Source organism: Haemaphysalis longicornis, unplaced genomic scaffold (genome assembly GCF_048455015.1).
Source record: "Haemaphysalis longicornis isolate Haplotype H1 unplaced genomic scaffold, Haemaphysalis longicornis Haplotype H1 scaffold_4, whole genome shotgun sequence".
Taxonomy (NCBI): domain Eukaryota; kingdom Metazoa; phylum Arthropoda; class Arachnida; order Ixodida; family Ixodidae; genus Haemaphysalis; species Haemaphysalis longicornis.
In genome coordinates this window covers 46,195,771-46,222,817 of record NW_027526361.1, presented here as the reverse complement: position 1 = coordinate 46,222,817, position 27,047 = coordinate 46,195,771, and the positions used below count along the sequence as shown (strand labels likewise).

The window sequence follows — 27,047 nt, the reverse complement described above, 5'->3', positions numbered from 1 at the left end:
TAAGGTTGTTCGTTGACAGAACATTCCGACAACACATAGGTACTCCGACGGGACTAAAGATTTATGCAATTCGAACGCGCTCCATCACATAACCCCGGTCCGAACATTTTGAGGACGATCACGCTAAGGTAATGCGGCGTTCTGTAACAGGTATACAGTGTCGTGTGCCTACATTTCAGCTACGCTTCCACCAGAGACCACGATTGCGAGGTTAGACACAGAAATGCAGACTTTAAGAGGCTGCGCCATCAGACTGCCTCAGTGGGAGACAATTTTTTGATGCTGTCTGTAATGTGCGTTGCAGATAACGATTTACAAAGGAGGCAAAGCCCGTGTCATGGAGTTTAGTACCTGTGCTGGTAAACAGCGGCAACATCATTTTCACTATTAAGCCGCAATAGAAAATTGGCACATTACGCCGCAGCGGTTTTGTCGCGCCACCATCGCGTTATCGTCCACAATTTTTTTTTTGTAACGTCATCCGCTACTGATGCCATGTTATTCCTAATTCAAAGCTTGAACAGCTTCCTGCTTGTCCCCGATTTCGTTTTTACAGCACCGCTGTATACCTCTACCTCCAACAGGATCGTCGTCATGGGCAAAAACGACCTCCGAGGGAAAAAACGCCACGGCCTAAGACGTCGAGCGCATGCGTCAGGATAATCAGGCATACAGTATAGAGCTCAGAATTAATTCGTTTAAGGAAACCACAAAACGAGCATCGAAACGGCATTATGGATGATAAGGCGTCTGTGAACAGTGGAATCCCCCCACCCCCCCTCCCAACCATTTGTTCCTGGTAAAGATTATGTTTGCACATTATCTTTGAAGGCTATAGGCAGGACTAGCGTCACTAAATAGAGCAGTTTTTGCCCAAGACGGCGAGCGCATGCGTCAGGTTAGGCAGGACCCAGCATTTGCCGCATCCTTGGACACACTTCTGTTGCTGAAATGCTGTTGCACGCGTTATCTTTGATTCGTATTCGGAACGACGCGTCGCGTGCAGCCGCACAGCAGACAGGACAAGCTAAGCCTACTAGAGTTGACCGACTAAGACGCATAAACAACAAAATGCATGGTGGCGCCCATGAACCGTCCCATGGTGTAAACAAACGTCACGCAAAGCGAACTGACCAGTGATCATGGCGAGGACACGGAACAATAGGAGAAAAGAGTGCTGATACTTTGTACCCTTACATAGTGACACTAGCCGCGCGCAACCGTCAAGCCCGCCGAGACGACGACAAACATTTCATGCCCTCCTCCATCACCATTTGTAGGGGTTTACAACAGCTTTGCTGGGCATCCACTTTCGCAGAGCGGGTTGGGGACCAGTTTTTATTCAGCCATTTTTTTTTTTCTCATTTATACATACCTTTTGAAATCGTTAAATACCTGCCCCATGAACATGTCGTCACCGCTGAAGTCACTGAATCGTGCCAGGAAGATGAAGGAAGTGAGAAGTAACTTTTTATAGTACTTTACCGGGAGAAGTGTTTTCAAATAAAGTTGTCTCAGTGCAACTGTGCGCAAGTGCAGTGGGGGTGCACCTTTTGCTGGGAGCCATACCGAAACCGATTCTTTGGTCTGCCGTAATCGTTGCCCAGTGTCTTTGTCCTCATTCTTGACGAAATACACTGACCGAGAAGGAAGAGGCAATTTTTTTTATTGGACCGAAAAAAAAAAAAAAGTCCTCGAGCACCTAAGTATGCTTACAATGTTTCAAGGCGAAATCCTAGTAGTTTCTATGGGCTTCTCGTGGAATGTTGTGAAGAACCAACCGAGAAATTAAAATTGATTGGCAGTACATATTGGCCATCGCGACGTGTAGGGATGCGCAGTTATGCTAAAGAAGCTTGAAATCTTGACTTTGTGTTTCGCGTGCTCTGCCTCGAAAGCTTTTACAGCGAAGCTGTTAGCCTCTCGTTGGTCGAAAAATTTCATGTCGTAAACGAAGAGTCCAGGCAGAACCCAGCAGTTCTCCCCCAAGACGCCGAGCGCATGCGTCAGGCTAATCAGGCATATACAGCATAGAGCTGAGTATTCGTGCAAAGAAAAAAAACAACCACAAAACAAGCATCGAAACCCCACGATGGATGATAAGGCGCCGGTGAACAATGGGAACCCCCTATGTGTTCTAGTAAAGGTTAGGTTTAAAGCTGCTCTCAAAAAAGCGGGGGGGGGGGGGGGGGGGGCTTTGACGTCATTCTAGACCTAGGGCATGCGTACGGACCCAGCAGTTCTCGCCCAACACGCCGAGCGCATGAGTCAGGACCCAGCATTTGCCGCCAGAGAAGCCGAGTGCAAGCGACAAGCCCACAAACACGAGAAACATGCCATATCCTCCCCTATCAGTATATGTGTAGTAGTTTACGACAGTTGCTTTGGGCGAATCAAATGACGTCTTTTCATTTGTATAGTTTCATTTTTTTTCTTCCTTTCCCTTTTTCTTCTACCATCTAGCGTAGCAAGCCAGCGCGACGGCTCGGCTAACCTCGCTGGGCTTCATTAAAGATTCTCTCTCTCTCTCTCTCTCTCTCTCTCTCTTACAACATCTGCGCTGGACATCTTTTTTCGCAGGGCGGGATGACATTTTTCTTCTGAGAACGACTACTGGAAGGTCTTGATGCCATCGAGGCACATACCGTACATCCTCCAACTGTTTGTTTATATTTTTTTTTTGCGTTTTGTATATCTATTCACAAACTGCAAATTCTGAAGTGAATGTGGAGAGGGGAAGTTAATGCTTTATCTTTTTTTTTTCTGAGCAACGACGGGAGAATGGGAATAGGGTGCCTGGAATCACGAGATTCGTAAATTCGAAAAGTACGCACCGTTACCACTCTTGTTGAAGGTGACCGAGCCCTGCGTTCCCTGCTTTAAACAGAAATGATGGGACAAGAACGTGTTTATTGACTCCAGCAAGAGTTTATTGAGCCGATCGTCAGCTTGAAGTTCAACTCGATGTATAACACACGGGCTAATCGCAGTAAGTACAGAAACCGAGGCAGGTAAACACGCACACTCACAAAAAAAAAAAAAAAAAAAAAAAACAAGAGGGCGTCTTCACGTCGTCCAGCACAATGCATAGGTTATGTTCTCCCTTTTTATTGTGCTTCTGATAGCAAGGGGCGAAATTGCGCTGCCATAGAGATCGAGACGGAAAACACGGCACAGTGCTAAAGGTAAACCGCTAAATTTTCGAATCTGTCTTTTCAAGAAAATGTTACACGGTACTCACGCCATGAACACCCAGGCTCTTCCTTTTTCTTCTCAAAGCTGTGTTCAGTTGCGGTACACCCTAAGCTTTGCCTATCATGCTTGACTAAGCTCGCATGTTTCTCTATCGGTTGGTTCTCAAGCAATAAAACGACTCTCTAATCTAGCGAACAACGTGTACAGGAATGACCCCTTTCAGACGTACAAACTTGTTTAAAGGAGTACTGACACGAAATTTCAAAGCTGAGATAACTATGTAAAACGCTTCCTTTTTATCAGGAGATATCTCCCAGCAAGTTTCAACAGCAACCGTTCAGCGAAACATATTTAAAATCCATTTTAATCTTCGCCCGCACGAGAAAGCCCAGAGCGGGCCGACGTGACATCATCTGCTATGTGCCCCAAACTGCCGACGTCGGAGCTCCCGTGACGAAGCCGACGCGCTGGCTGTGGTTGGCGCGCGCTGCTCGGGCGTGTGTACACGTCATGGTTTTGGGACTGACGTCATGCTGCCCAGGCCTGTGGGGACGGCGAAGACCTCGGCCGGTCTGGGCGCGCGCGTGCGCTCGCTCGCGCGCGCTTCCAGAGAGGCAGCGATACGGCAAGAATGGTGACGCCATGTCATACATGCTGTCATGGCGGCCGCTCGGCGTTTTTTTGTCGAAACCGAAACTGGCACGAATAAACGACGTCGTAAATGAATGTTTACGCTGCGCTCGACCGTCTAATCTGTTATTCTATGATTAGTGGGCTGGTAGGCATGCATAGCAGCGAAAAACACGTAACATAAAAATTTCGTGTCAGTACTCCTTTAATGTAAAACCACGTCAGCACCTACTCTCTGCCTCTCTTCTTCACCTTCATCCACACGTAGCTCGGTGGCGGATATATCAGAGTTGAAAAGGCGCAGCGCCACTTTACCCGCTATTGTGCAAATTGAACATGTCAAACGTCTATATAAAGCTGCATTATTACAAGAGATACTTTCGGAATTACTACAGCTTTTTTTTTTCTTTTTGTCCCGCTCAACTGCCTGCCGCTTTGTTAAAACGCTGTGTGAAAAGTGCCGTCCGACGGTTCTTTAGTCCTCCGCTAAAGTGACGTCCACCGGCGTTTTCTTGCGAAACGCCGCACCTGGTACACCTCGCTCTCCCTCACCTAACCCAACGTAGCCTACTAGCCTAAGCTAACGTACAGAAAGTAATCATTTAAAATACCCAAAACTAACCTAAGCCACCTACATTATAACTGAAGCTAACCACACTAGGAATGAAGTTGCGACCCTTCGGAAAAACAGGAGCTAAAACCGCAGACACATATGCGTCCGAGCGGTGCGGTTTCCGATGCGGCGCGGCAAAATGCGCGCGGTCCGACCCGTGCTAACCCAGCCTAAAAAACACAGCACGAAAATTCCCCCGCATTTCCCCGAGGGGGAGAATGTGAAAGTGCGAATGCACGGTTGTCGGCCCGCTTGCGGCGCTTGCGCTCGGCCCCCGCAGCCCACCCCCTCGCCGCCTTCTCTTCCATCTCTTCCATCGGGTTTGTAGTATCACGTGTACACCACGCAGTTATCAAGCCGCTATAACGCCGCTGAGTCGCCAACGCACGCCGCTGACGACGTAGTTTGAATGCGTTAAAGATATAAGGCGCGTCTAACACTGATATCACCGTCGCGTCTGTGGCTTGGTCGGTAGCGCGTCGCGCTGCGGCCCGCAAAGTCCTCGGATCGAAACCTGGCGCCGGATGCTGTTTTTTCTTTAAACAGCACTGCGGACGCCAACGCCGCCGACGCCGACGCCGCCGCCGCCGCCGGCGGTGGATGGTTTGGGGTCGCTTATAAAGAGCATTCGCTCTTAAAAATACGAATACCGTCGGGCGGCACTACAGACACTGCGTTGTTAAAAAGCAATGCACGTGCTTGCGGAGCACAGGTACAACTTCATTCAAACAACAAACCTCGCAGACACTGCGACAAACCGGAATGCATATTTACAGACTTCCGCGCCCTCAAGCAAGCGGCACGACTCGGGTGTTGTCGTCGTGCCCGCAGACCGAGCAACTCGATCTGCGCTGCGTGTCACAGCGGGCTCACAACACAGACTCGCAGTTTCGAAAACACATCGGTTGTTGTCGGTACACGGTACGAGTATCACGCTTTGTACAAGAATAGTTCCACACTGAAAGATCGAGTAACAGAGTACACAGTACACATATTGTCAAAGCCGTGGCAGAAACGGGCCACATTGCGTCTCCATAACGCTTCAACAACTATTTTGCGATGTCGTGGGGGAGTTGTTTCGTTTGAGAAATTTCGAAGCTGTGCGCTACTTTCTCTTACGTGCAGCTGCCGCCGTGTAAAGCAAACGACTGTCTCGTTTTTTTTTTTTGCTTTTTTTTGCGCATTTTTGCTGCATTCGTTCATTGCGCCGACCAACGCAGTGGTTGGCATACACGCCATAAATAAACCTCACAGAAAACGTTAGCGTTTGCCAAACTTCTACGTCTACTGTGTGCTTCGTCGATAAAAATTATGCTGAGCACGATGCTAGGGTTGCATCTGCATACAGTCACAAGATTTACTCAGTCCGATCTTCCGACTAAAACTAAACCCCGAAATGGACTACAAATAAATTTCCAACTCCTTCCGGATTGTATCATTTTTTGCGCGGTTCCATTTAATCACTCGCACGTCCGTTCGTACGCTGTCGAACGGCTACATGCGGTTGAACAAGGCCCAGTGCAGATTCGTCAGACATGCGACTTGCCTCCGCGCACTCATTGCAAGAGCCGTTGCTTAGGCGGAAGAGATCGTATTTCGCCCCGTTACCTCGGGCGTTCGAAAGCAAGAACGTGCTTGCGTTGTACGGAATTCGAATACATGGTGTTCCCGTGTGCTGTCACGCAGCCGAGTCCACGTTTGTGTAAGTCTCGTGGCCTCGAATTTTCACTCACAGGGAAAGAAGCGTGGCAAAAGCAGTACCTTTTACCGATCAACCAGAGCTGATTGGGGCGAGTGTTGACATAACGCACTACGTTCACCGCAGGCTAGCGTCTATGCACATTTTACCGCGCACACTGTCGCAGTAAGCAACCTGAGTTACATAAGTGAGTTGGATATCCCAACATCTCACGTACCCAAATACAATCTTGTCCGATTGGTTCAATAGCGGCATCACATGCCGAGTAAGACATGTAGCCACAAGGGTCCAATTAAGCCCTAAGGGCCTCCCTCTGTCTGGTAAATTAATGGCCGTAACTTTCCCTAGGTAAGCAGCAACACGGCTTTTTTTTTTTTTTCGCCTTTTTTAACGCTGTGGAGCAAACCGCGAACATATCTTGTTTCGGAGAACGTTCGCAGATCATTTTTGCTCGATGTATTGTAACTCCGAATCAGACGCTCGAAACTACCGAGGCTTGAACAAACCTTCCACCCGACCCACACCACGACGTAACGAGAGCCACAAATCGACCCCACTAAACGTCTGTGCGTGTTCGGCCCAGCGAACGCGAAAGACGAACACAGATGCGCGTTAAGTGTACAGAGTGTCCGAAGCTCTCTCTCTCTCTCTCCCAGCATCAACTCGCGGGCAGCTGGTGCAGCGTGCGAAAACCGAGACGGTCCTCCGCGAACATCATCGGCCCGCAGCGTGTGGTTAAGCTCGGGCTGCGAGGCTGGCTCGAAGCGTGGCGACTCCGGCGCACATCCGTCCGAGGTCCGTGCCGGGCAGGCCGAACGCAGCAGGCGGCGTCGGCGTAAATAAATTACGTTGTCGGTGGAAGCGAAGAAGAACAGTGCGCGCACAGAACGGAGAGAGAAGCGGCTCTCAGCAGTTGCAGCGGTACTGCGCGGGCGGCGACTGCTTGTTCTGGTTCAGGTCCGCCTTCTCCCACTGCAGCCTGTCGCTGTCGTCGAACTTGCCGGGCTGCGAGAGAGGCCGGATTCAGTGCACGTGCGTAAATTCGTCTGACGGTTTGAGGCGGCATCCCGAAGGGTTGCAAGAAAAGACAAGAAAAGAGGAGAAAAGTAAGGAAAACAAAATAAATATAGAAAAGAAAAGAAAGTGGTTAGTAGAAACCAAGATGAATACAATAAACAACAAATACATTGAAGACACAAAAACCCAGAAAACCCAATGTGTGGTGCAGTGGCAAGCTTGAACAAAAGTTCAACAAGCGTACAGCGTTAAATTCCTTGCCGAGCCCCAAGTAAATAAGCACAGTAACGAAAGGAAGCATGCTTATAAAAGACCAAAGATGCGAGCTCCTAGCATTGATGCTAAGGAGAATGCACGAAAACAAAATCCTACGGTTTCTCCAGGCTCTTTGACGTTATAAGACTCGGGTTCTGGCTAGTTGGTCTGCACTCGTCTTGTCACCGTCTCTTTCCTCGTTTACAAGCGCTGTATTTGTTCTTTCGAAGTGCAAGTTTCTTACAACCGTGTTGGAAAGGTGCTTGCTACGCGGCATTTCGAACGCGAAACTCGTCAGCGCGCATGCCATGACAAAGACAGAGCACTGCCTTCCGAGCTGCAAGGGGACAATCCACATCCCCCAGGCCTGCACAACGCCCCTCCGCCAACGACACGCCTCCCCACCCCGTTTCCGTAATAGCCGTCACGGCGACACATGTACCCGGTTTCACTCGCAGTACTCGCCCGGGTATGCGAGCCTTGCACGCAATAGTAAAACAACTCAGGAGACTGTCGGCACTGATCGAGCCGCGCCGGCCGGCATCGAAGCAAAGCGATCAAGGCTTCGCCGTCCCGCCCTGTCTTTGACCGGTAATTGCTGTTGCCCGAAGTTATTAGGTTCGGCCGGACCGCTCTGAAACCAGCGGTGCTTGTACGCGTGTTGTCTCCAAGGTCGCAGACTTCTCGCTCATATCCGCAATACCGATCGCGAGCTTTGCTGCAAACATAGGAGTTGCGCTTTCACGATCTATACCACCGCATTATGCTGCCACATGGCTTCTTTAAGGGCAAGCTGTATACCAGGCGCTGTGGCCTCACGCACCCACGCGTCGTGGTACTGGACAGAGCAGTCAGGCATGGTTTAGTGGTTGAGCAGTTGCTCCTTCGAAGCAGGCGCAATAGAAAGGTGTCGTTGTATATGCCTGGCAATGTGAAGTCACCTTGCGCGCCTCGTGTACACCAGAATCTGTCCAAACCTCGAACAATTTTCCCGCGATATATCACGCCTCCGCAGGGGCTGTTTCTCACAACCCAGTCGAAAAAGACAACAGAAAATACGACAGGGTGATCCTGTAAGGGAACGCCACATTCGGTCGTTCGTACAACAGAAATGTCTGTCGTGCGACAGATATGCTGTAGTTCTACTACAGATATTCCTATCGCACGACAGGCCATCCTGTAGTCCCAACAGAGATCCCTGTTCTACGGCAGATATTCCTTTTGTACAACAGAAATTTCTGTTGTTCGACAGAGATTTTTAAAGACGATAGTCTTTCTTGGGCTCCTTAAACCCAGAAATTTTGGTCTGTCTGTATGTCTGTATGTCTGTCCGTCTGTCTGTCTGTGACTCGATTCAGCCACCCGGCCAAAGCAAAACAATGCCTGCCCATTAGTCTTATATAGTCACAGCTAAATCTACCCGTCTATGTCCGGTGTAAGGTTCATACTTGTCAACATTGTTGAAGAAGAACAAGACATTACGCAAATATGAGACAGCAAATCAATACAGAAGTGATATTTGCAGTGTTCCTTTATAAAAAAATCAAACATGCTTGCTTTTGCGAAATTAAATACTTCATCAACTGCAGAAAAAGAATTCACTTCGCCGTCGCCTACTGTCGCCCGCGCCACTATAGCTTCTTGCGCCATTTTAAGAAATCAACCGGCAACAGTTACGCAAGGTTCCACTAGATAGGTTCCACGTTCTGCTTGCAACGCACGTGGAGTAGGGAAACGCGGTTCTATAAACGTTGAAGTAGGGCGCCTCGATTAACGCGCGTCTCCGCCGTACAGCAGCGTTCGCATCGAGACACCCGGTTTGGAGCAGTGGAACGCGGGAAATTTGAAATGATTTAAGCAAACCTTTGGCGTCTTTACCTTGGGAGGAGCGCGACGCAAGAGGAACAACATGAGAGGTGAGCGGCAAAGCGAAGGGAGGCATTTACTTCGCAATAGCCGATAAAGACTATCGTCTTTGGACGACATTTGCAACGAAAGGAGCAGATACGCGGCCAATTTTGTTGTATTTTTCGACTGGGAAGGTCGCGGTGCAGGGAAGAACGCACGCAAAATATTGGGTGTCGGGAAAAAAAACAGGTGCATTAGTGTATTAATACTCTAAAGCATCTGTTCTATAAACTATTCTGTGAGAGTATTACAAATGTCATTTGAGGCGCTAGCAATATATCCAAAGCAACCTCAACAGAACACGACACAGACAGCGGCAGGGCATCCTAAATGAGAGGGGAAAAGTTACCTAGGTATGCTCTTGCGCCCTGCTTCGCCACAATTATCTGAGAAATTCTGCTCACACCCCTCCTCTTCTTTCTCCTATCCCTACCTTCCACCCCTTCTTTGATTTCTCCCAACCACGGGGACACACCTTCAGTATACGAAGAAGCATGCAATGGTCAGTTTGTGAGGTATCCAAATTGACTGTCGTGACGTTTCGACGCAAGCCCATAGTATATATATATATATATATATATATATATAACGAATCAGAATAAGAAATGAGGGGCTCGTTGAAAGTAAGACAGAAATAAGGGTTGGCAGTCAAGAAAACCTCGGAAAGCAAAGGGGAGGATGTGGTAGGTAATTAAAACAGATAAAGAATTTGGAAAAAAAGAAAGAAAGTGGAGAAAGTGAGTGGAGAAAGAAAGTGGAGACCGGTATTCTAGAGGTCGTGGGTTCGGATCCCACCTGGTGGGCATTTTTTCTCCACTTTCTTTCTTTCTTTCCAAATTATTTATCTGTTTCAATTACCTACCACATCCTCCCCTTTGCTTTCCGAGGTTTGCTTCACTGCCAAGTTCCAACCCTTATTTCTGTCTTACTTTCAACGAGCCCCTCATTTCTTATTCTGATGCGTTATATATATATATATATATATATATATATATATATATATATATATATATATATATATATATATATATATATATATATATATATATATATATATATATATATATATATATATATATATCGTGGATTTTCGACTCCGATCTCCGATGGAGTCGAACGTAGTTGCTGCCGACTACCTCGCTTGTAAGCTGTAAGTGCGTCTGTCCGCTCGGAAGTCGATGTAGACTTTCCGTGCACTGTACCCGCATTGCCCATGACTACAGCCACTAAATAAACCACTAGCCCAACCGTTGCCTTTATTGGTTAAGCTTGAACCCGCTGCACCATGGACGTAGCTGTCAAGGGCTAGCCTGGGAACGCTTCCTCCCTCCCCTCAACCCCCTTCAAACAAAAAAGATAGAGAAAGAAACAAGTGCTGCGCGTAAGCCGCGCTGAGCTCCCAACCAAGGCGACACAAACGTGAGGTAAAGTAAAGCGTAACGAGAAATAAGGATAATAAAAACGTTCGATACTAGAGGAGCGACGATCACCCTCTGCTCTCTCTGCTCGCGTATTTTCCTGGCGAGGGTGACGAAGGCCTCCTGGATGTTGGTGTTCTGCTTGCAGCTGCACTCGAAGAACGGGATCTCGAAGCTCTCCGCTATCTGTGCCCAAGAGGGGAAAAAAGCGAGACACAGGTAATAATGGTTAAGGTCGGCCTTTTAGAGCGACGCAGAGCGATACACGTACCGTTGAAGATCAGTGAACGCACCAATGAAGCTTTTTTTTAACACGAAAGTGTTTTATTCCTGGATACACAAAGATTTCAATGACGTCATATCCGTCACAGAGATGACGTCATGTACATCAAAGCAAGCGTCCTGTAAAGGGTGCACCGCTGCACAAAGGGTCTTCTTGCGGGGAAGCAACCCTTAGTACTAAAGAGTGCATTATACTTGGGGTTCGTTTTCGGGTTTTATATTTTAACACGAAAGTGTTTTATGCCGGGATACACCAAGATTTCACTGACGTCATATCCGTCACGGAAATGACGCCAGTACACCTTTGCCAAAGCGACCCACCAGCAAGACGTCGCTCGCCAAGCACACCCACAAGACAGCCGCCGACCCGCAAATCATGCTCAGCTTCAGATTTTGCTGCACATTTCACTTTCGTGTTTTAACGATTCCTGTGACAGAGGAATCAATAAGCTCTTTTACATACTCCAAGGACTGCAAATAAACATTCTAGAATCACATAATCCTCTCGAAGATATCACCAAACCTCATCTCACCGAACTGCCCACACTGCAACTCACCGCTTACGACGTATACATCTCGCATTCTCTTGCCCACTTAACGTCAATCCCATTAACAAACCAACCCATGAGCAGTGTGAGTCTGCGCTAACCAGCTCGGCGCCGGAAGTTCAAGAAGCCCTGGAGCAACGAGCCCTGGTTTCAGCGCACGCACGCGGCCTCCTGTACTTAGGAGGCTGACCACATCCCTGTCCTCATACCCTATATCGCTCAAATAAGTGTTTACTTCTCCTTCTCGTAGATACCAACCCCCTCGTGAAACCCGCCTTTGAAATAAAAAAATAGGGGTGACATAACGAGGAAAGAAGGGCAGTGCGGCGCAGGGAGTGCATATACCTAAACTCTCCACCATTGTTTCGATCTTCCCCGTGGAAGCCTGGCGGCTCTTTCAAACGGGACCCCGTAGGAACCTCTCCGAATTCCTCGCGCGTTCTCGAAATGGAAGGCAAACTCTAGCGACTGCTCTTGTTTATCTCTCCGGGACACCCTTCGTGACCTGCAGGGTGCCCGCGTGGCGTGCGGCCGGTTATCGGCGCTCCATGTCGCCTCATGCCGATCGCGTGCGTGCGGGGCATAGAGGCAGCACGGTAAACACACGTGCGCCGCCCGTCGCTTTCCTTTACCCCCGGCGCGCACGGCATACTTCGCGGAGCGCCGTCGTATCGGTGCGCTGTCGCTGGCACCGATCAACGCGTGTACGCGTTGCGTAATGCGATTCGTCGACCCTATGTCAATGACTTCGCTGGGGTTTCCGAAAAGCGAGCAGCGGCGGCTTCGACCTGTGGCACTCGCGACACCATTTCGAGCCGCCGTAGAGGGTGTCGCGTTTGCTTTGCGTAATGGTCAGCGAAAAACGGCGCGTAGGAGTGTGTGTGTGTGTGTGTGTGTGCGCGGGGGGGGGGGGGGGGGGGGGTACGTAATGCGGACACTCAGTTCAAGCGCGCAGGTCGTTCCAAGTGACTCGGACCACTCACTCACTTTTAAGAAATAAAATTATTAGTTACTTAATATTGAGAGGAATTACGGCGAGCAACATCGCAATAGCTGTACGTTTCGTGAAGCTGCTTTAAAGAAATAATAAGCTGTAAGGTTACGTTTTTAAAAGCGGAAATTACCGAACTTTCCAAGTTATTATGCTGGAAGGCGGCGGAGAAATTTCAGAGCAAAATGACTGCGCTCATTGTGGCGCAAGAACCAGGAAGAGGATTTTGCAACGCAATGCCTCGCATTTGAATAGCTCAAGCAATGTTTGGTTGATTGATTGATTGATTGATTGATTGATTGATTGATTGATTGATTGATTGATTGATTGATTGATTGATTGATTGATTGATTGATTGATTGATTGATTGATTGATTGATTGATTGATTGATTGATTGATTGATTGATTGATTGTGGGGTTTAACGCGCCAACGCAACGCAGGCGATGAGGCGCGTGGTAGTGTGGGGCTCTGAATTAATTTTGACCACCTGGGGATCTTTAACGTGCGCCAAAATCTCGTACACACGGGCGTTTTTGCTTTTCGCCTCCATCAGAAAAGTGGCCGCCGCGGCCGGGAATCTCAGCCACTGAGCCACCGTGGCGGGTCAGTTTGCGTTGTGCTGCTTAACATAACGAGCGCTCGGTTAAAACGCGTCGGCGGTTGCAGCGCGTATACTAATGGCGGCGGGCAAGTACACGAAAGCCGCCTTCCAAGCCCGCAACGTTGAAATGGTGCGCTTAATTTACGCGCCCCTTAAATTTGGTTCGCTTTACCTTCCACGCGACCTTCGTCACAGGGCGATGTTCCAGAAGGTTGGTAGTCCTGCCCACATGAAACTTCGCGAAATCTGTGACGGGACTCAGGCGCTAGCAAACGAAGGAATGGGCGATTCGGTGACTAGACGTACAACATACGCGATCAAAAAAAAAAAAAAATCCCAACATTGTTATGCAATGGAGTTCCGCATTTTCGACGGTGAGGGATGAACAAGGCAGGAGTTCAGGTATGATGTCTGTGCAGTCACTGCTAATATATAGTCACGATGACGGTACGACGGCTGCAGCATCGAGGCGACATTGCCTCATCCGCGTGACGTAACTAAGCAGCGACGCATTCCATATTGCCTGCTGACACTGACTTCGCAATTTTCATGCAAGAAAGGGTAGCTCCTTTCTCCTCTTTCGAAAGCGAGGTGGCAAATGCTCGTAAAACGAAATTTTACAAAAACTGCGGCTTATGGTGTTTCGATCTTTCGAAGCTCCGTAGCTTAGTAACAGGAGATATTCATGTATGTACAACGTTATCAAAACGTTTAGTCCAATATTATTAATTAGATTGTAAATCAAAACGCAAAAGAGAGAGAAAAACAGGCGTCGAAACAAGCAGATCTCTGTGAACTTTCTTGAATTTTTTGTGCGTAAAACTTTTTTATTTGTGCTTGGGGGCGCCTGTTGTTTCAATTACTACAGGTTACTGCTCCTGCCTTTCTGACAAATTCCGAAGTTAGGCTTCGCTGGATGTCAGAAGAGTCGAAGCTTGAGCCGGTTGGTGCATAACTTTGAGAGTAGGGGGCTGCAGCGCAATGAACGGGACGAAGCGAAGACAAGACAAACACAAGCGCTTACTAACAACCAAATGATTTATTGCATCGGGGCGCCAGTTTTATACATGCTGGTCGACCTCCAAAAACAACAAGGAAGAAAGAAGGAGGGGTAGGGAGGAACAAGGTAATGCCGCACCAAAATCATTCCTGAAAAAACGCACAGCAACGGTGACAGGACACACGTGTCAAGTTTTGAGATAGCGAATCTCTTTCTCGATGAGCAAGGCGCTCGGTGTACTATTACAATCTTCACCGTGCCGAACCATGCGAAAAACCTCGTAAATCTTGCGTGTCTTCTGCTCCCGATAACGGCCCAATATGCTGCATTTTTCAAACAATGGCGTGCAGCCACAACTTTTGCAGTGCGCAGCATGCAAGGTGACCGCCAACAGACCCATTGAGCGCATTGGCGTGTTCGCGGATGCAACGGCCCGTCCGGCCTATGCAGCACTTTTTGCAATTCAGTGGGATGCTGTACACCACTTGAGATCTGCACTCGAGCATAATAACATCTGCACGCCGTTGTTTGAAAAATGCAGTGTTTCGGGCCGTTATCGGGAGCGGAAGGCACGCGAGATTTACGAGGCTTTTTGCATTGTTCAGCACGGTGAAGATTATTGTAATATTAGTACACCGACCGTCTCGCTCATCGAGAAAGAGATTCGCTGAAATTTGACACGCGTGTCCTGTCACCATTCATGTGCGTTTTTTAGGAATAATTTTGGTGTGGCTTTATCTCGTTCCTTAATTCTCCCCTAACCCTCATTCTTCCTTCCTTGTTGTTTTTGGTGGTCGACCAGCATGCATAAAACTGGCGCCCCGATGCAATTAATCGTTTGGTTGCTAGTAAGCGCTTGTGTTCGCCTCGACTTCGCTTCGTCCCGTGCATTGCGCTGCCCCCTACTCTCAAACTTCGCTGGATGCATTGCGCACTCATTGCGATGCGCCGATCGTTGCTGTAACATGACTTTAAAGATATCGATGTAACGTGCCGCAGTATACGCACCACGGACATTCGATGTAACAGCAAACATTCACTCAAAGACGTAAGCAAAAGCCCGCGGGATGAGGCCAAATATAATTCCCCCTTTTTAACGCTCCTTCATATATGCAGCTGTTCAGCCCGCATAGCTGAAATTGAGGGGCTATAGGCATTCATCTTCTCGCACTGACCTTTTCTCCTCGGTCCTTTTCCACTTGGCGCATGTGCGTTGCGTCACACTTGTTCCCCACCAGGACTTTAACCACCTCCGGCGACGCGTTCTGTGGGAGAGATAACAAAAAGGATATCACGCAAACTCAGATGCATGATAGGTGTGCACAACGACACGAGCGAACATTAATATCGGTTATCGCAAAGAAGGCGTTCGCACACTCTATATACTTAACAACAGACCTTGCACTCGATGTCTCCATGGACGAGCGTGCAAATTCCGAGCTCGGGAGGTCGGATGATATACCCTGAACCACAACAACTGGGATGCCCGTGTGCCACATTATGTAGATAGTTGCATCGCTTTTGGAAAAGCCCTGAATCCGTGCTCCTGATAGGTATGCCCCATGTTTCTACCTGCCGTTTCTACCTGCCATAGTCACAGCCGAAAGGCATGCAATAATAGCCATAAAGAGATTCTTGATCGGATGAAACTTCTTAGAAATTGTGTCTCCTTCTTTTTATAGACCAGGGGTGAGACAGCTGGAACAAATTTGGGAGCAGTTTTTGGAACAGTAAAATCTCAATTTCAGAACTGAAGAACCTCAATTTGGAGCAGTTAACGACATTTAATACTTCATCCTAGGAGCCTAAAAAAATCAAATTTGTAGCAACTTAGGGGGAAAGTACACTTTTTAATTGGTTTTGATTACAAAAAACACTGTTACAGGCTTTGCAGAAAGTTTTTTTTTTAACAGAGTATCACAAGGTACGAACTGCACTTTCTTAAATTTTATTGATGCTGTATGCATACACAATATAAAAGGTCGTTTAAAATAACAAATTGCAAACGCTGCAATTATAAGGGGCTTTTATGGACATTCGAACGCTGAAATTAATTTTGTAATCCCAGACTGCGTTGTATGAACGAGTGTAGAGCCACGGCAAAAGTTGGGCATAGTGAGTTGCGGTCGTTGTACGGTACCTCACCAGCCATGCCATTTTAATCTCCGAAATGTACGTTCACCATGATCGTATTTGCTATGTTTGGCCACCTCGCCTTTCGCATACATACATACATCAATTATTATTAACCAAGTACAATAGTAACCAGTCCTACTGTCAGGTGCAGACCGATAACATCGCAGCAATACAGCGCGGGCTGCAACTGGCGCTCAACCGTTGTATTCCCCAGGCTCACGAGTCAGCTGTGAAATGCAGCCATAATAACTCACGAGTACGGATTCTTGGGCAAGTTGGTGTGGCGATTTTGCCGGATTCATGGCGCAAAGAACGGGGACAAGAAAGAGGACACACAACACAGCGCTACTTCCAACTTGGAAGTAGCGCTGTGCTGTATATTTTCTTTCTTGTCCCCGTTCTTTGCGCCATAAATTCGTCATAATAACTCGTCGTTCTATAACATCGCAAGGATTCCAGAAGTTCACTTCACGAACCCTGATAAGAAACGCAGACACCGCATATCACGCTCAACGACACCCCACGGTGAGGTCACGGGCACGGCGTTGTTTTTAATTAATAACCTGTGAACTCCGTCTTTCGTGCCGCGCAACCACCCGTAATATATGGCGCACGTTCTCAAGCATTATCTCCACCGTAATGCCACTGTTCAGTACCACAAAAGATGACATGACAAAACGGGAACAATGCTGGCCACGTAACCTAAACAAGGAAAAAAAATATCGGCGAAGCCCATTGAGCGTTTGAACAGTACTCTTGAACCGTTTGAACTAAGCAGCAGCCGCTTCGCATGGCAAACATGCCTTTTGTTGCCAAAGTGACGCCCAAACGTCAAGGGCGTATTAGCGAACCCGGCCGGGGAGTTAATCGCGCTTTAAAAGTTATTGTTTGCTTTCATTTACCATTATTCTTTTTTCGCCGTTTGTGCGTTTGAGAATGAGCAAAAATAAAAGAGGTGACTGGAAGGCAGAAGATGAGGGCTCGGCTGACCTAACGATACCACTACCATATCACCCCGTCTCCGCTAAAAACTTCCCCACCTACGGAAAATCCTGTTGTCAACTCCGCCTTTTTCGCCTTTAATGAACTTCAAGCTATGGGGTCAAAATGGTTGCTTTTCAAGCTATTTTGGAGCAGTTTGGCGCAAGTTCTGCAATTTTCATGCTTTTGGAGCAGCCTGGCGCAGGAAAACGAAATTGTATCAAAAGTGCGCATGCGCATCTGTCTCGTCCCTGATATATAGACTACAGCGGTGGCTGGACGTGGTACATGTATTATCGCGTGCAAAGCTTTCGAAGTCTTGCAGTCGTTTGAATTGTCCGGCATTTGTTTTTCCGGTATTGTTCTCGTCTCGCGGAGAGGTATAAAACAAATCTAAAGAAGAAAAGGGTCCACCGCTACAGTGGAGAACAAGCAGAAATATTTCCTTCATTTAAAGAGAAAGGAAAGCGTTTCGTCCGTATACGGGAGGCCATCCCGGCTTGTCTAAAGATCTGCAACACGTACTACACTGTCTTTCTTTGCTGTTCACATATTTAAGCCATTAAGACACACTTCGCTTTACCATATAGACGAGCCTATATTATTTCGAGTCCACTGACTAATCATTCCTCTGGTTAGAGCGCGCAATTTGGGCGCGAGTGTGCCCGCCAACGCGCACCTTGATTGAGAAGATATGCTTAATAGCGTACGATCACAAGGAGGCGAACCTGTTTTACGAGGAATTCTTGAGTTACGGACAGGGAAAGGGAGACTGGGCGTGGTGACGACAAGAAATAGCTTCAGCGGTTAGCAACGCAGTTTGTTTAAAGTCCGGCGTTCTACGTCGCACTTTAACGTAAGCCCTGTTAGCATGGGACACTATGCCAACCAATATTTAGTGTCTACCCCAGCACAACCCGCGCTGTGGTGAATGACCTGTGCGCGAACTTCTTCAGCGTTCCGTGACGTAAGAACTCGATTTATTGGCACCTTCCGAGTCGTAAGCACAAGCCGCTAGGTCCCTTCAAAGCTCCCCTTTTGTGCAGCGCCTCGCCTAGAGTGATCTGAAACCGCGACCGAATAATATGCCTCGAGAGAAAGCATGCACTTGCGAAATTGCGCGGCCTCGCCCAGGCCCAGGCGGGATCTGTCAGGCAAATCCCCGACCGAATGTGACTATAAGCCTCGCATACGAGCTGGAATGCGGGCCGCCGCGGATGATGCTAAGAGGATTTTCCACCGCAGCGCGGCACAAAGGTTTGCCGGCGGACGGACATCAGAGGAACGCTGTTGCGCACGCTGTAGCAGGAGAGGTCAGCCGGAGGCCAACCCCGAAGGGACCTTTGCACGTCTCCGGAGGTTCTTACGTTGCCGAGAGGACTTTGTCGTGCCAGAGTATACACGTGTACGGTGTGCGCGGCTGCAGTGTGCGCTGCGCTGTATATTTCAGCAGATTCCTCTTAACAATGCATGCCTAAATACGGGGCGCACCGTGCGATATCTTGCTTCAGACTGCGTAACAGTCCCTGGGTAATAAGCTAGCGCAAATCCCGATCTTGTGAGCTCCTTTGAGCTGTTTCTATTGCTACAAAAGGCTTCGTCAAATCTGCACGATTTTTGGACGAGCCTGCCTCAACCATCATTTTAGCTTGGGATTGTGGGCTCTATCCGTGCGAACCTTTTCAAAAGATTCGACTTTTCGTGCCAAGAAGAGGCAAACGTGTAATTTACGGAAAGAAGGCACTAATGACAACTAACATTATTTTGAAAGAGAGAGAGAGAGAAAAAAAGGCATCCCCTGCGTCAGCCTGGTCCCTTGTAAAAGGTCAACAGTGTCGTGGGCCCTCTGTGCTCAAGCAAAACCAAGCTTTGCAGATGCTTTCAATTTCTGCACAGGTAGACGACACTAAATGCGCCTGCCCGCCGTGTAATTTAACTGTTCACTTTACTCTATTCAGCCGGCACAAGCGAATTAGAATCACTGCGGAGCATCCATGTTTCAAGACGGTGGCATGGAAATTTCGCACGAAAACCCGGGGCGGTATTTCCGTGTTTGTCCGAATTGAAAACGTCCGGACGTTTAGCGTCTGTTTTATTGTGACGTACTTCCAGTTGTAGGCTGGTTTTGGGTTGACTTCTGCGCAACTGTTTTTGCAAACACATTGTAAACGAATAAACCCTTTTTAAACTATCTTTTACGAGCTTTTTGTCCTGCCAGCGAACCAACAACAAGGCGGCTAAAAATCGTCTGCTCTAAATCGTCGCCCCGAGCGCGAACACAGTCGGCCCCTGGCGGCGGCGGGACGAACCGCTCCTAGTGTGGCACGGCCGGACTCGACTCTCCTCCTCGCGGGAGGAGGAGAGTCGAGTCCGGCCGTGAGTGTGGATGGCGCTCTCGCGTCGTCTGCTTTTTCACGTTGCGTGCGGCGCAAGAGGCGTGCTGCACACGACAAAACAACCAATATGCGTGCTCGTTTGGCAGTAAGCAATGACATAGTAACCTCTGCGTGCTCGTTTCCTCTAGAAACGCAAGAATCAGCGGCCGTTGCGGGTTAATGCGCTGGTTTAATTCCACGAAACATCTTCGCCGTGGTCACCGCTTGAGTATGAAACGTGTTATAAACATTGCTTCCACACATTGCACTTTTCTTATTGTTGAGTGCAGTCGTCTGCCGTTTCGGGAACGTCGAAGGGTGCTTTTTGAAGGTGGCGTGGTGATTATTAAAAGGATAAAAGTTTAGTACGCGAAACGGGTAAGAAGCGACAAGACCTGTGCATACGCGTGCAAATTCCACACCCTTGTAAAATTGCGCTGTGTCCTTATAGAAAGAAGAAACAAACAAAAACATTTACACTGCACACGACCCGTGCGCTATCACCCATACATTACCTGACACGTATTTTACATCCGCAAGCGACTGTGTGATCGTGTCCTTCCCGTACCTTTTCTAAAATAAATACTATTTTTGGACAGTCATTGTTTATACTAAGGATGAGGAATAAACATTTATTCAACTGTATCGAGTTGCTAATTTTGCGTATTATTTAAAATACGTTTCTATGGATGCGCAAGAGTATTTAGGGGGGATTTTTCGGTTATTAAGCAGTTGTGAGTTTGCGTCTGTCATGTGGCATTCCGTGTGTCATTTTCATATATATCATTTTCAAATCCGACATGAATCACCTTGTCCAGAAACGTGTCTCACTCAGCATAACCAAATGCCTAATATGGTCACGTCTTAACCTCTTAAGGTAGCCTAAGTTTAAAGAAAGAGGAAAAAACGTGTAATATAATGCACGTTGTTGCCCACATGTGTGAGGGGTGTGTGCCATGACTCGCTGGTTTTTTTTTTCCCCACAATGCTTGCTTTCAATACAATTTTGAAAAAGGCGAGCCACAATTCCTGGGCAGTCTCGGACCAAAAGGGGGGTTAATCAGTTTTGAAAATACGTGGTAAAGTACTGCTTTTTCGCCGCAACAGAACACGACGCCTAGTGTAGTTTCGATTGTAAGTAATAGTGATAACCATAGTTTGGCTTTTCGCGTTACATGCGTTCTCTTCTCGCTGCTCTTGCAACGTTGGCAGAACCCCCCCCCCCCCCTTCCCGAAAAAAAAAAAAACGAAATGCACAGAATTTTATTTTTTAACCAGTCCTCAAGAAGTAAATGCCAAGACAAAGGCGATATTCAGTTTACAAAACAAAGTAGTTACCGGGAAACCGTTGCGCTGATTCGCAATGAGAAATAAAAAGGAAATGTTTTACTACATCTGCAACAGCGCAACTTCATTTATTGCCATCTTTAGGGTTCGTAAGCGACCTTATACGCAAGAATGCAAACACACATCTCGCTGTTGCAGGCACCTGTTAGACTTTAAAAGTAACGCAAATGGTCAACAGAGCAGCCGTAACAGAAAATTTGTGCTCACTGTGAGGTCCCAGAAGCTTGGTTTGCGCACTGTAAACCTGCTTGTCACTTTACGAAAACCTAGCTAAACATGAGATGTTGATTGTACTGCGTGCGTTGACAATTCAATTCGCAAGTTCACTTGTGACGAAAGCCGTAAATAAGTGATCCGAAACCGTTATTCATCAAACCTTCCTTCAGAGTCGCTAAAATTTCATTTGAAAGACCCGTTAGGGCAGTTACATTTATATCTCTGCACTGATCAAAATTCAGTAATCTTATGTTGCCTTTTGAACACACAAAAAATATCGTAAGCTCTTAGAAGGAATTTCGGGGCAGTTAAGTAGTGTTACCATTTCAGGGCATCCCACAAATGCAAGAATGCGTCATGCTACCAGTGAAAGCGATTGAGATTGCCGTTGTAAACTGAATTTCAGAGATCGAGGCTTCCTGATTTGTTTCTATTTATGCTTTTATTGAAGGCTCAAAGCCATAGTCTGGAAAGAATGAGCTTGCTACGAGCCACAGCGTACAAGTTCATTGTCACAATTACGGCCATTCTGAGATTCCCGATGAGTCGTCGCTTTTTTTGGCGTAGTATTGAAAACTGACTGCCGCTTCCATGCTACACATTGAACGTTGAGGAACCGAACTACAGCATACCACTCTTGTTTGCACCTTTCGTGCGCACATACGGCGAGAAAAAGGCACGAAGCGCGCCCACAGTGTGCATTCTTACGGGCCGCTCAGCGGAGCATCCACACTAGCAGCGCGACGCTGTCGCCACCTACATGTCGAGCTCGCGGCGAATATTGAGTAACTCTGGCGGCTCATAGCTTCGCCGCGCTTGCACGGCGTCACATCCGGGTGTTCGCTTTTAGCCAATTAGGGCTTGCTCAAAACGGACGCTTTTGAAACGGACACAAAACGGACAAAACACGAGAATGCCGCCCCCGTGTCGTTCAGCAAGCTGCCGAAACAACTTTTCAAAATTAATACATCACGCGAAGCACTAAACATTCAACACTAGCTGCGTTGCAGGGCGTTTCATAAATCTAGGTAACTGTTGCGCAAACAGCGAAAATGCGGCATGTCCATGGAGTTATCTTTCAATATACAGGCCTTCATTGTCCGGGGCCCTGGAATTCTGCATCCAGCGAGGTTTGGCCTTCGGCTAGAACTGTACGAGATAACTTTTCAGATTTCGTGAATCTTACCGCCCAGATCATCGCGTTGTAAAAATAGAACAAGAATGTACGGACATTATTTGAAGCTTACCTCTTCGATATTCCGGAACCAGTAGGACAGGTGATTGAACGAGTCCATGTTTGTGACGTCATACATAATAAGAATGCCCTGGGGGGAAAAAAAGGGGGAGGGGGAGGCAAACACACACCGGACAATAGGTGATTACTTGTGATCACTGCCTTCCAGCTCAGATATTTTGGGATATAATGAAACCCAGCAGCAATCGCTAAATTGAGTACATCGAAATGTTAAAGAGGAAGTGAACGTTGTGTTCAGTTCGTAATTTTATCATCTTGAAACATATGCCCTTTACTTCACGGCAGCGCGCTTTCCCGGAGGGTAAACTTGTTGGGTAGTTGATTTCTTCACGGCTGGTTTCGCCTATTTTTAGATTCTGCCATTTTCGTTCTCAGTACCAGTATTTCATTCAGATTCATTTATTTACGAAATGACAGGTTATCGGTCTCAGTTCAGTATCATCTAAGTCACTTTTCACAATATACATTTACTTATTTCAGACACATATAGTGCAGAAAGCAACACAACTTTGTAAATAGCCTATCGCTGCTGGAGACAACGAGGCAAAGAGCACCTCGCGGCGGTCACAAACAACTTCTTCCTCCGAAGGGAAGCATACACTAGTATCTAGCAAATTTCTGAGAAAGGCTTGCTAGCACACATGGCAAAAGAACAAAATGAAGAGCATACAAATATTAAAGGTCACACGGCGTTGGAGCGTAGAAGTGGCGTAGAAGTTTATTCACAAAAAAATAAATCAACTAATCAACCCACCGGCAAAAGAAAAGAAAAAAAACAAGGTGATTTGACATTGCATACATGTTTCTAATGATGTCTTACTGCGATGGCTCATGAGTTTTACAAGAAAAGCTTTATGTGTATTATAAAAAACGATTTTAATTTTTGCGCGGTACTCATTACTTCTGGATAAAGGGTATATACTCTAATAAGTCTGAGAGCATAGTGAGGCTAAAACCTGCAGTATGATGTGAGAAACAACATTCATTTGCGTTTAAACTGCAAAAAAAAAAAAAAGAAAGAAAGAAAACTTCCATATGTAACAGCAGCCAAATATAGACACTTTGCATGCCGGTTTAACTGCAAGCATTATTACCTTAGTTACACGTCGGTAAGAGCTTAATCCGAAGACAAATAAAAGGCGCGCAAAACTCGAGCTAGTTAGCTCTTCGTGGCATGAGAAGCGTAACAGCAGAGCGATCTCCGTTGTGCGTGTTTCCCGATGGTTACGTGCCCCTGTTTCACTTCCGCCGTTTAAGAATGATTTGCAAGCCTTCGAATGCCCAGTGTTCGGGCGACTCCAACAGACGTGCTCTTCTCGCTTCCTGAAGCTCGCATTTTGTAGCAATCTTGAAACTTAAGAAATACAGTCATGGCGGGACATATACTACTCGGAGAAAATGAGGCAACCCATTTGCGCCCAAAGTTCACGGGCGCTGGTAAACGGCCAGCGATCGCGTCACAAACCAGTGGGTCGGAAAAAGAGGCGGGCTCTTCCACAAAGCTTCGGTAAGCAAGTGTACAACATCCGTCGTGCACGACGTTTTGCCGCGGAAGCAATATGTTTCTTTTTTCTTCTTCTTCCGCCCTAAAAGAAAGCGAATAAGCGCGAATTACACTTCCTGAAAGACAAAACAAGAAGTGTCTATTCAAGAGAAGCAATTAGGGGGATTGCACAAAGACATACCGCCGAGAAGCTTTCTTCGCGTACACGCACGGCCGATGCCCGCGCTGAGAGGCGGCAGATTCGTCGCAGTGTTCAACAGAGCGTTGCTCTCGGCGGCGCGGCGCTGAGTGGTATTAGCGCGGCGAACGCGTGCACGAGCCGTTTAGTGCGAGATATGTGTGCACAGCGCCGCGACCCGCCTGGAAGGGTGTAGTTTGCTGACAATGGAGCGAGCGGTAAAAGCCGTACTTGCAGCCATGCGGGATATAAGCCGCCCTTCCGGGGTGATACGAGACGTAACGGTTCCTTTCTTATACCGTATGGGTCGCTAATCAGGATCGCCCAAGATTGTCGGGCTCGCCGCGCGGCGTGGACGCACGCGATGGTGAGCGATGGGTTGGCATTTACAAAGTGCTTTCAAGCGAATGATGTATATTCTACACGCGTGCACAGATCGCTATAAGGCACCTTGTAATAGCATAGCCACGGCTTGTCATCGCACGCCCTTCCGGAGTAATTATCGCCTTCCGCGTTTGTGTATGCGTGTGGCTCATACCTTTGATCGTGACCGTGTGTTTTAGCTTTTGATACGCGCGAAAGCGGAAAGTAATAACTTTCGCATAATTTATCAGCAATGAATCAACAGACGTTAAAGGAGTTTTGACGTGAAGCATGACTTGCTGAAGACATAGTTTTTCCGAATGGTGAACGCACCAACAGCCACAACAAGCAGTCAATACGTCACAGTCATCACGGACGCGCAAGTCGCATGCCGCAACCACCAGCTCGGTCGCATATCATCCTTCGCCCTCAAGATCCTCGAGACTAACCACCGCGAAGCTTCCCGACATCGGTATACTTTGGACCCCTGGACACGAGTCCCTCGACGGAAATGTGGCGCCACACGCCGCTGCCCGAGTACACAACCTCCGGGCCATTCCCGAAGAGAGTCAAGAAGACACACTCAATGTCTACGCGGGCATCCTCTCGCACTTCAGACACGAGCGTCAACGGCTCCCGCCACCCCACTCCAACCTTTCCCGAGCAGAAGCGACCGCACCCCGCCGGCTACAAACTCTTAACACATCCCTCAACGCTCCTCCATCGTATCTGCCCTACCCAATATTACAGCACCCGCAACTTCCGCCCCCAGCCCGGCACCCTGTACTATTTGGTATGGGAATCCCCATCCCTCACACGTACGAGCAGTGGGTGGACCGGCTGTCCAGCTCGGACCTCTCGACCGGCAAGGACCATGGACGGTGCATCCTGCACCATCCTGCACCAGTGAGCTATAAGCTCGCAATTAAAGATGGTTATCCCCCCCCCCCCCTCTCTCTCTCTCTCTCTCTCTCTCTCTCTCTCTCTCTCTCTCTCTCTCTCTCTTGCCTAAAAACTTCTTCCATCGTAGTTTAGGCGATATATCCGCGGCCGCGAGGACTCTTTTCTCGTATTTTTAGATGCCACGCATCTCATTCAGCCGCCTTGTCCCTGCATCCGGCGTCGACGTCGTTGTCGTCGGCGTCCACCCCTCCCCCATTCTCCTCGCCACGCCAGCTGCGCTCTCCTCCGCTCACCCCCTCTCCTCTCCGATAGCGAACACTCTCTCGCGAGGGGCATTGGATTGGATTCGATTGGCTTGGCTTGGCTTGGCTTGGATTTGAATTGGATTAAAGTGGATTGTGTTTGATTGTGTTGCGTCATAGCCGCGGCAGACGCACTGGCGCCGGCGCGTTCCCTCACCGTTATGCGCGCTATAAAACGCGGTGCCTGCGCCGCTCCGCTCCATCGTTCCAGCGCCGTTCCTCCGCTGTCCAACGCTGCAACGTGAACCCCCTATGCGTCGCATCTACACAGGGGTTCCCGCGAGGGGAGGTGGGAGTTTTTTTCTTGGTGGTTCTCATCGTGAAAGGTAGTCACTACCCTCACTTCACGAAGGCAAATTTTTACAGGCAACTGCAGCAAATTTTGGCTCTGAGGCGCAATTAAATTGTAATTTAACTTCTAGTTATACGTGAAAATATATATAGAAGGCGTGAGTAGAGTCATGACGACTGTGGCCCGACACCGCTCATGAGAAGTACCCGGAAAAATTTCGGCGCACGTTACAGATCTCCAAGTGGATAAAAAATAATCCGGAGCTACGGCGCTCCTCACAGTCCATGTGTAGCTTCGGCGCGTAAAATCCCACTTTTTTTGTTGTTGTTGTTGTGTGAACGTCCGTTGCGCCGTGGCCAAGGTCTTTACGCCACTGCGGAGAACTAGCGTTGCGCCTTCTTAGCCAATTGCCTTTGTTCTACATTTCTCCCTCTAGCTTCTAGTTCACGGCACGTTATTAAGAAAGTCGGTTGCATAGGATGCATCCCACGAAGTCGACAGCGTGAAATTGTTTTTCCCCACCTTCTTTGTGTCTCACGAGGTGCACGTGAGTGACCGAGTCAAGAACGTTGGCTGACGCCATGGAATCACGCAAGTGTCTTGAAAAAGAAGCCTGTAGAATAAACGAAAGGCTCTGCATGGACATACGAATGCTTTTTAGGTGCGGAGTTGGAGTTAGGAGTAGAAGATTAGAAGTTCTGCTTTACAGAAAATACATTTGCAAAAGACATACCGCGCACAGCATGCTCGGAATATTTGTGTGTTGCGCGTGGCGTGTTTTGATGCCCTACGGTTATATTTGCAATGCTGATTGAGAAAGGTAACACGCTGGAAATACGTACTAGTGCATCGCACGTTTTAATACGCGGCATTGGAGGTTTTGCAGTGCAGCCTCCAAGCTTCCAATTGACGAAATAATATTTTGAATGTTGGTTAGATATACTTCACTTATGCCACAAAAAAAAAAAATCGCTTCGCTATTCGCAAAACTTCCTTTTTTTTTTTTTTGAAATTGTGATGCGTGTTGACTGGGGCA

The 27,047-nt window shown here is 47.9% G+C and overlaps 1 protein-coding gene across 2 annotated transcripts in view; it reads right to left on the bottom strand.

Annotated features, from left to right (window-relative positions):
• Positions 1–5,560: 5,560 nt before the first annotated feature.
• Positions 5,561–27,047, bottom strand: part of Rabx4 (RAS oncogene family member RabX4) — a 124,047-nt gene continuing 102,560 nt past the window's right edge. Inside the window, exons 4-7 of one of the 2 annotated variants that reach the window (XM_077706622.1) lie at positions 22,462–22,539; positions 15,335–15,424; positions 10,790–10,921; positions 5,561–7,142 (exon numbers count right to left, since the gene is read on the bottom strand). In XM_077706622.1, the coding sequence (XP_077562748.1) occupies positions 7,044–7,142; positions 10,790–10,921; positions 15,335–15,424; positions 22,462–22,539 (399 nt within the window). In that variant the 3' untranslated portion in view covers positions 5,561–7,043. The remainder of the gene's footprint in view (positions 7,143–10,789; positions 10,922–15,334; positions 15,425–22,461; positions 22,540–27,047) is intronic. The other variant, XM_077706623.1, reaches the window with a different exon arrangement.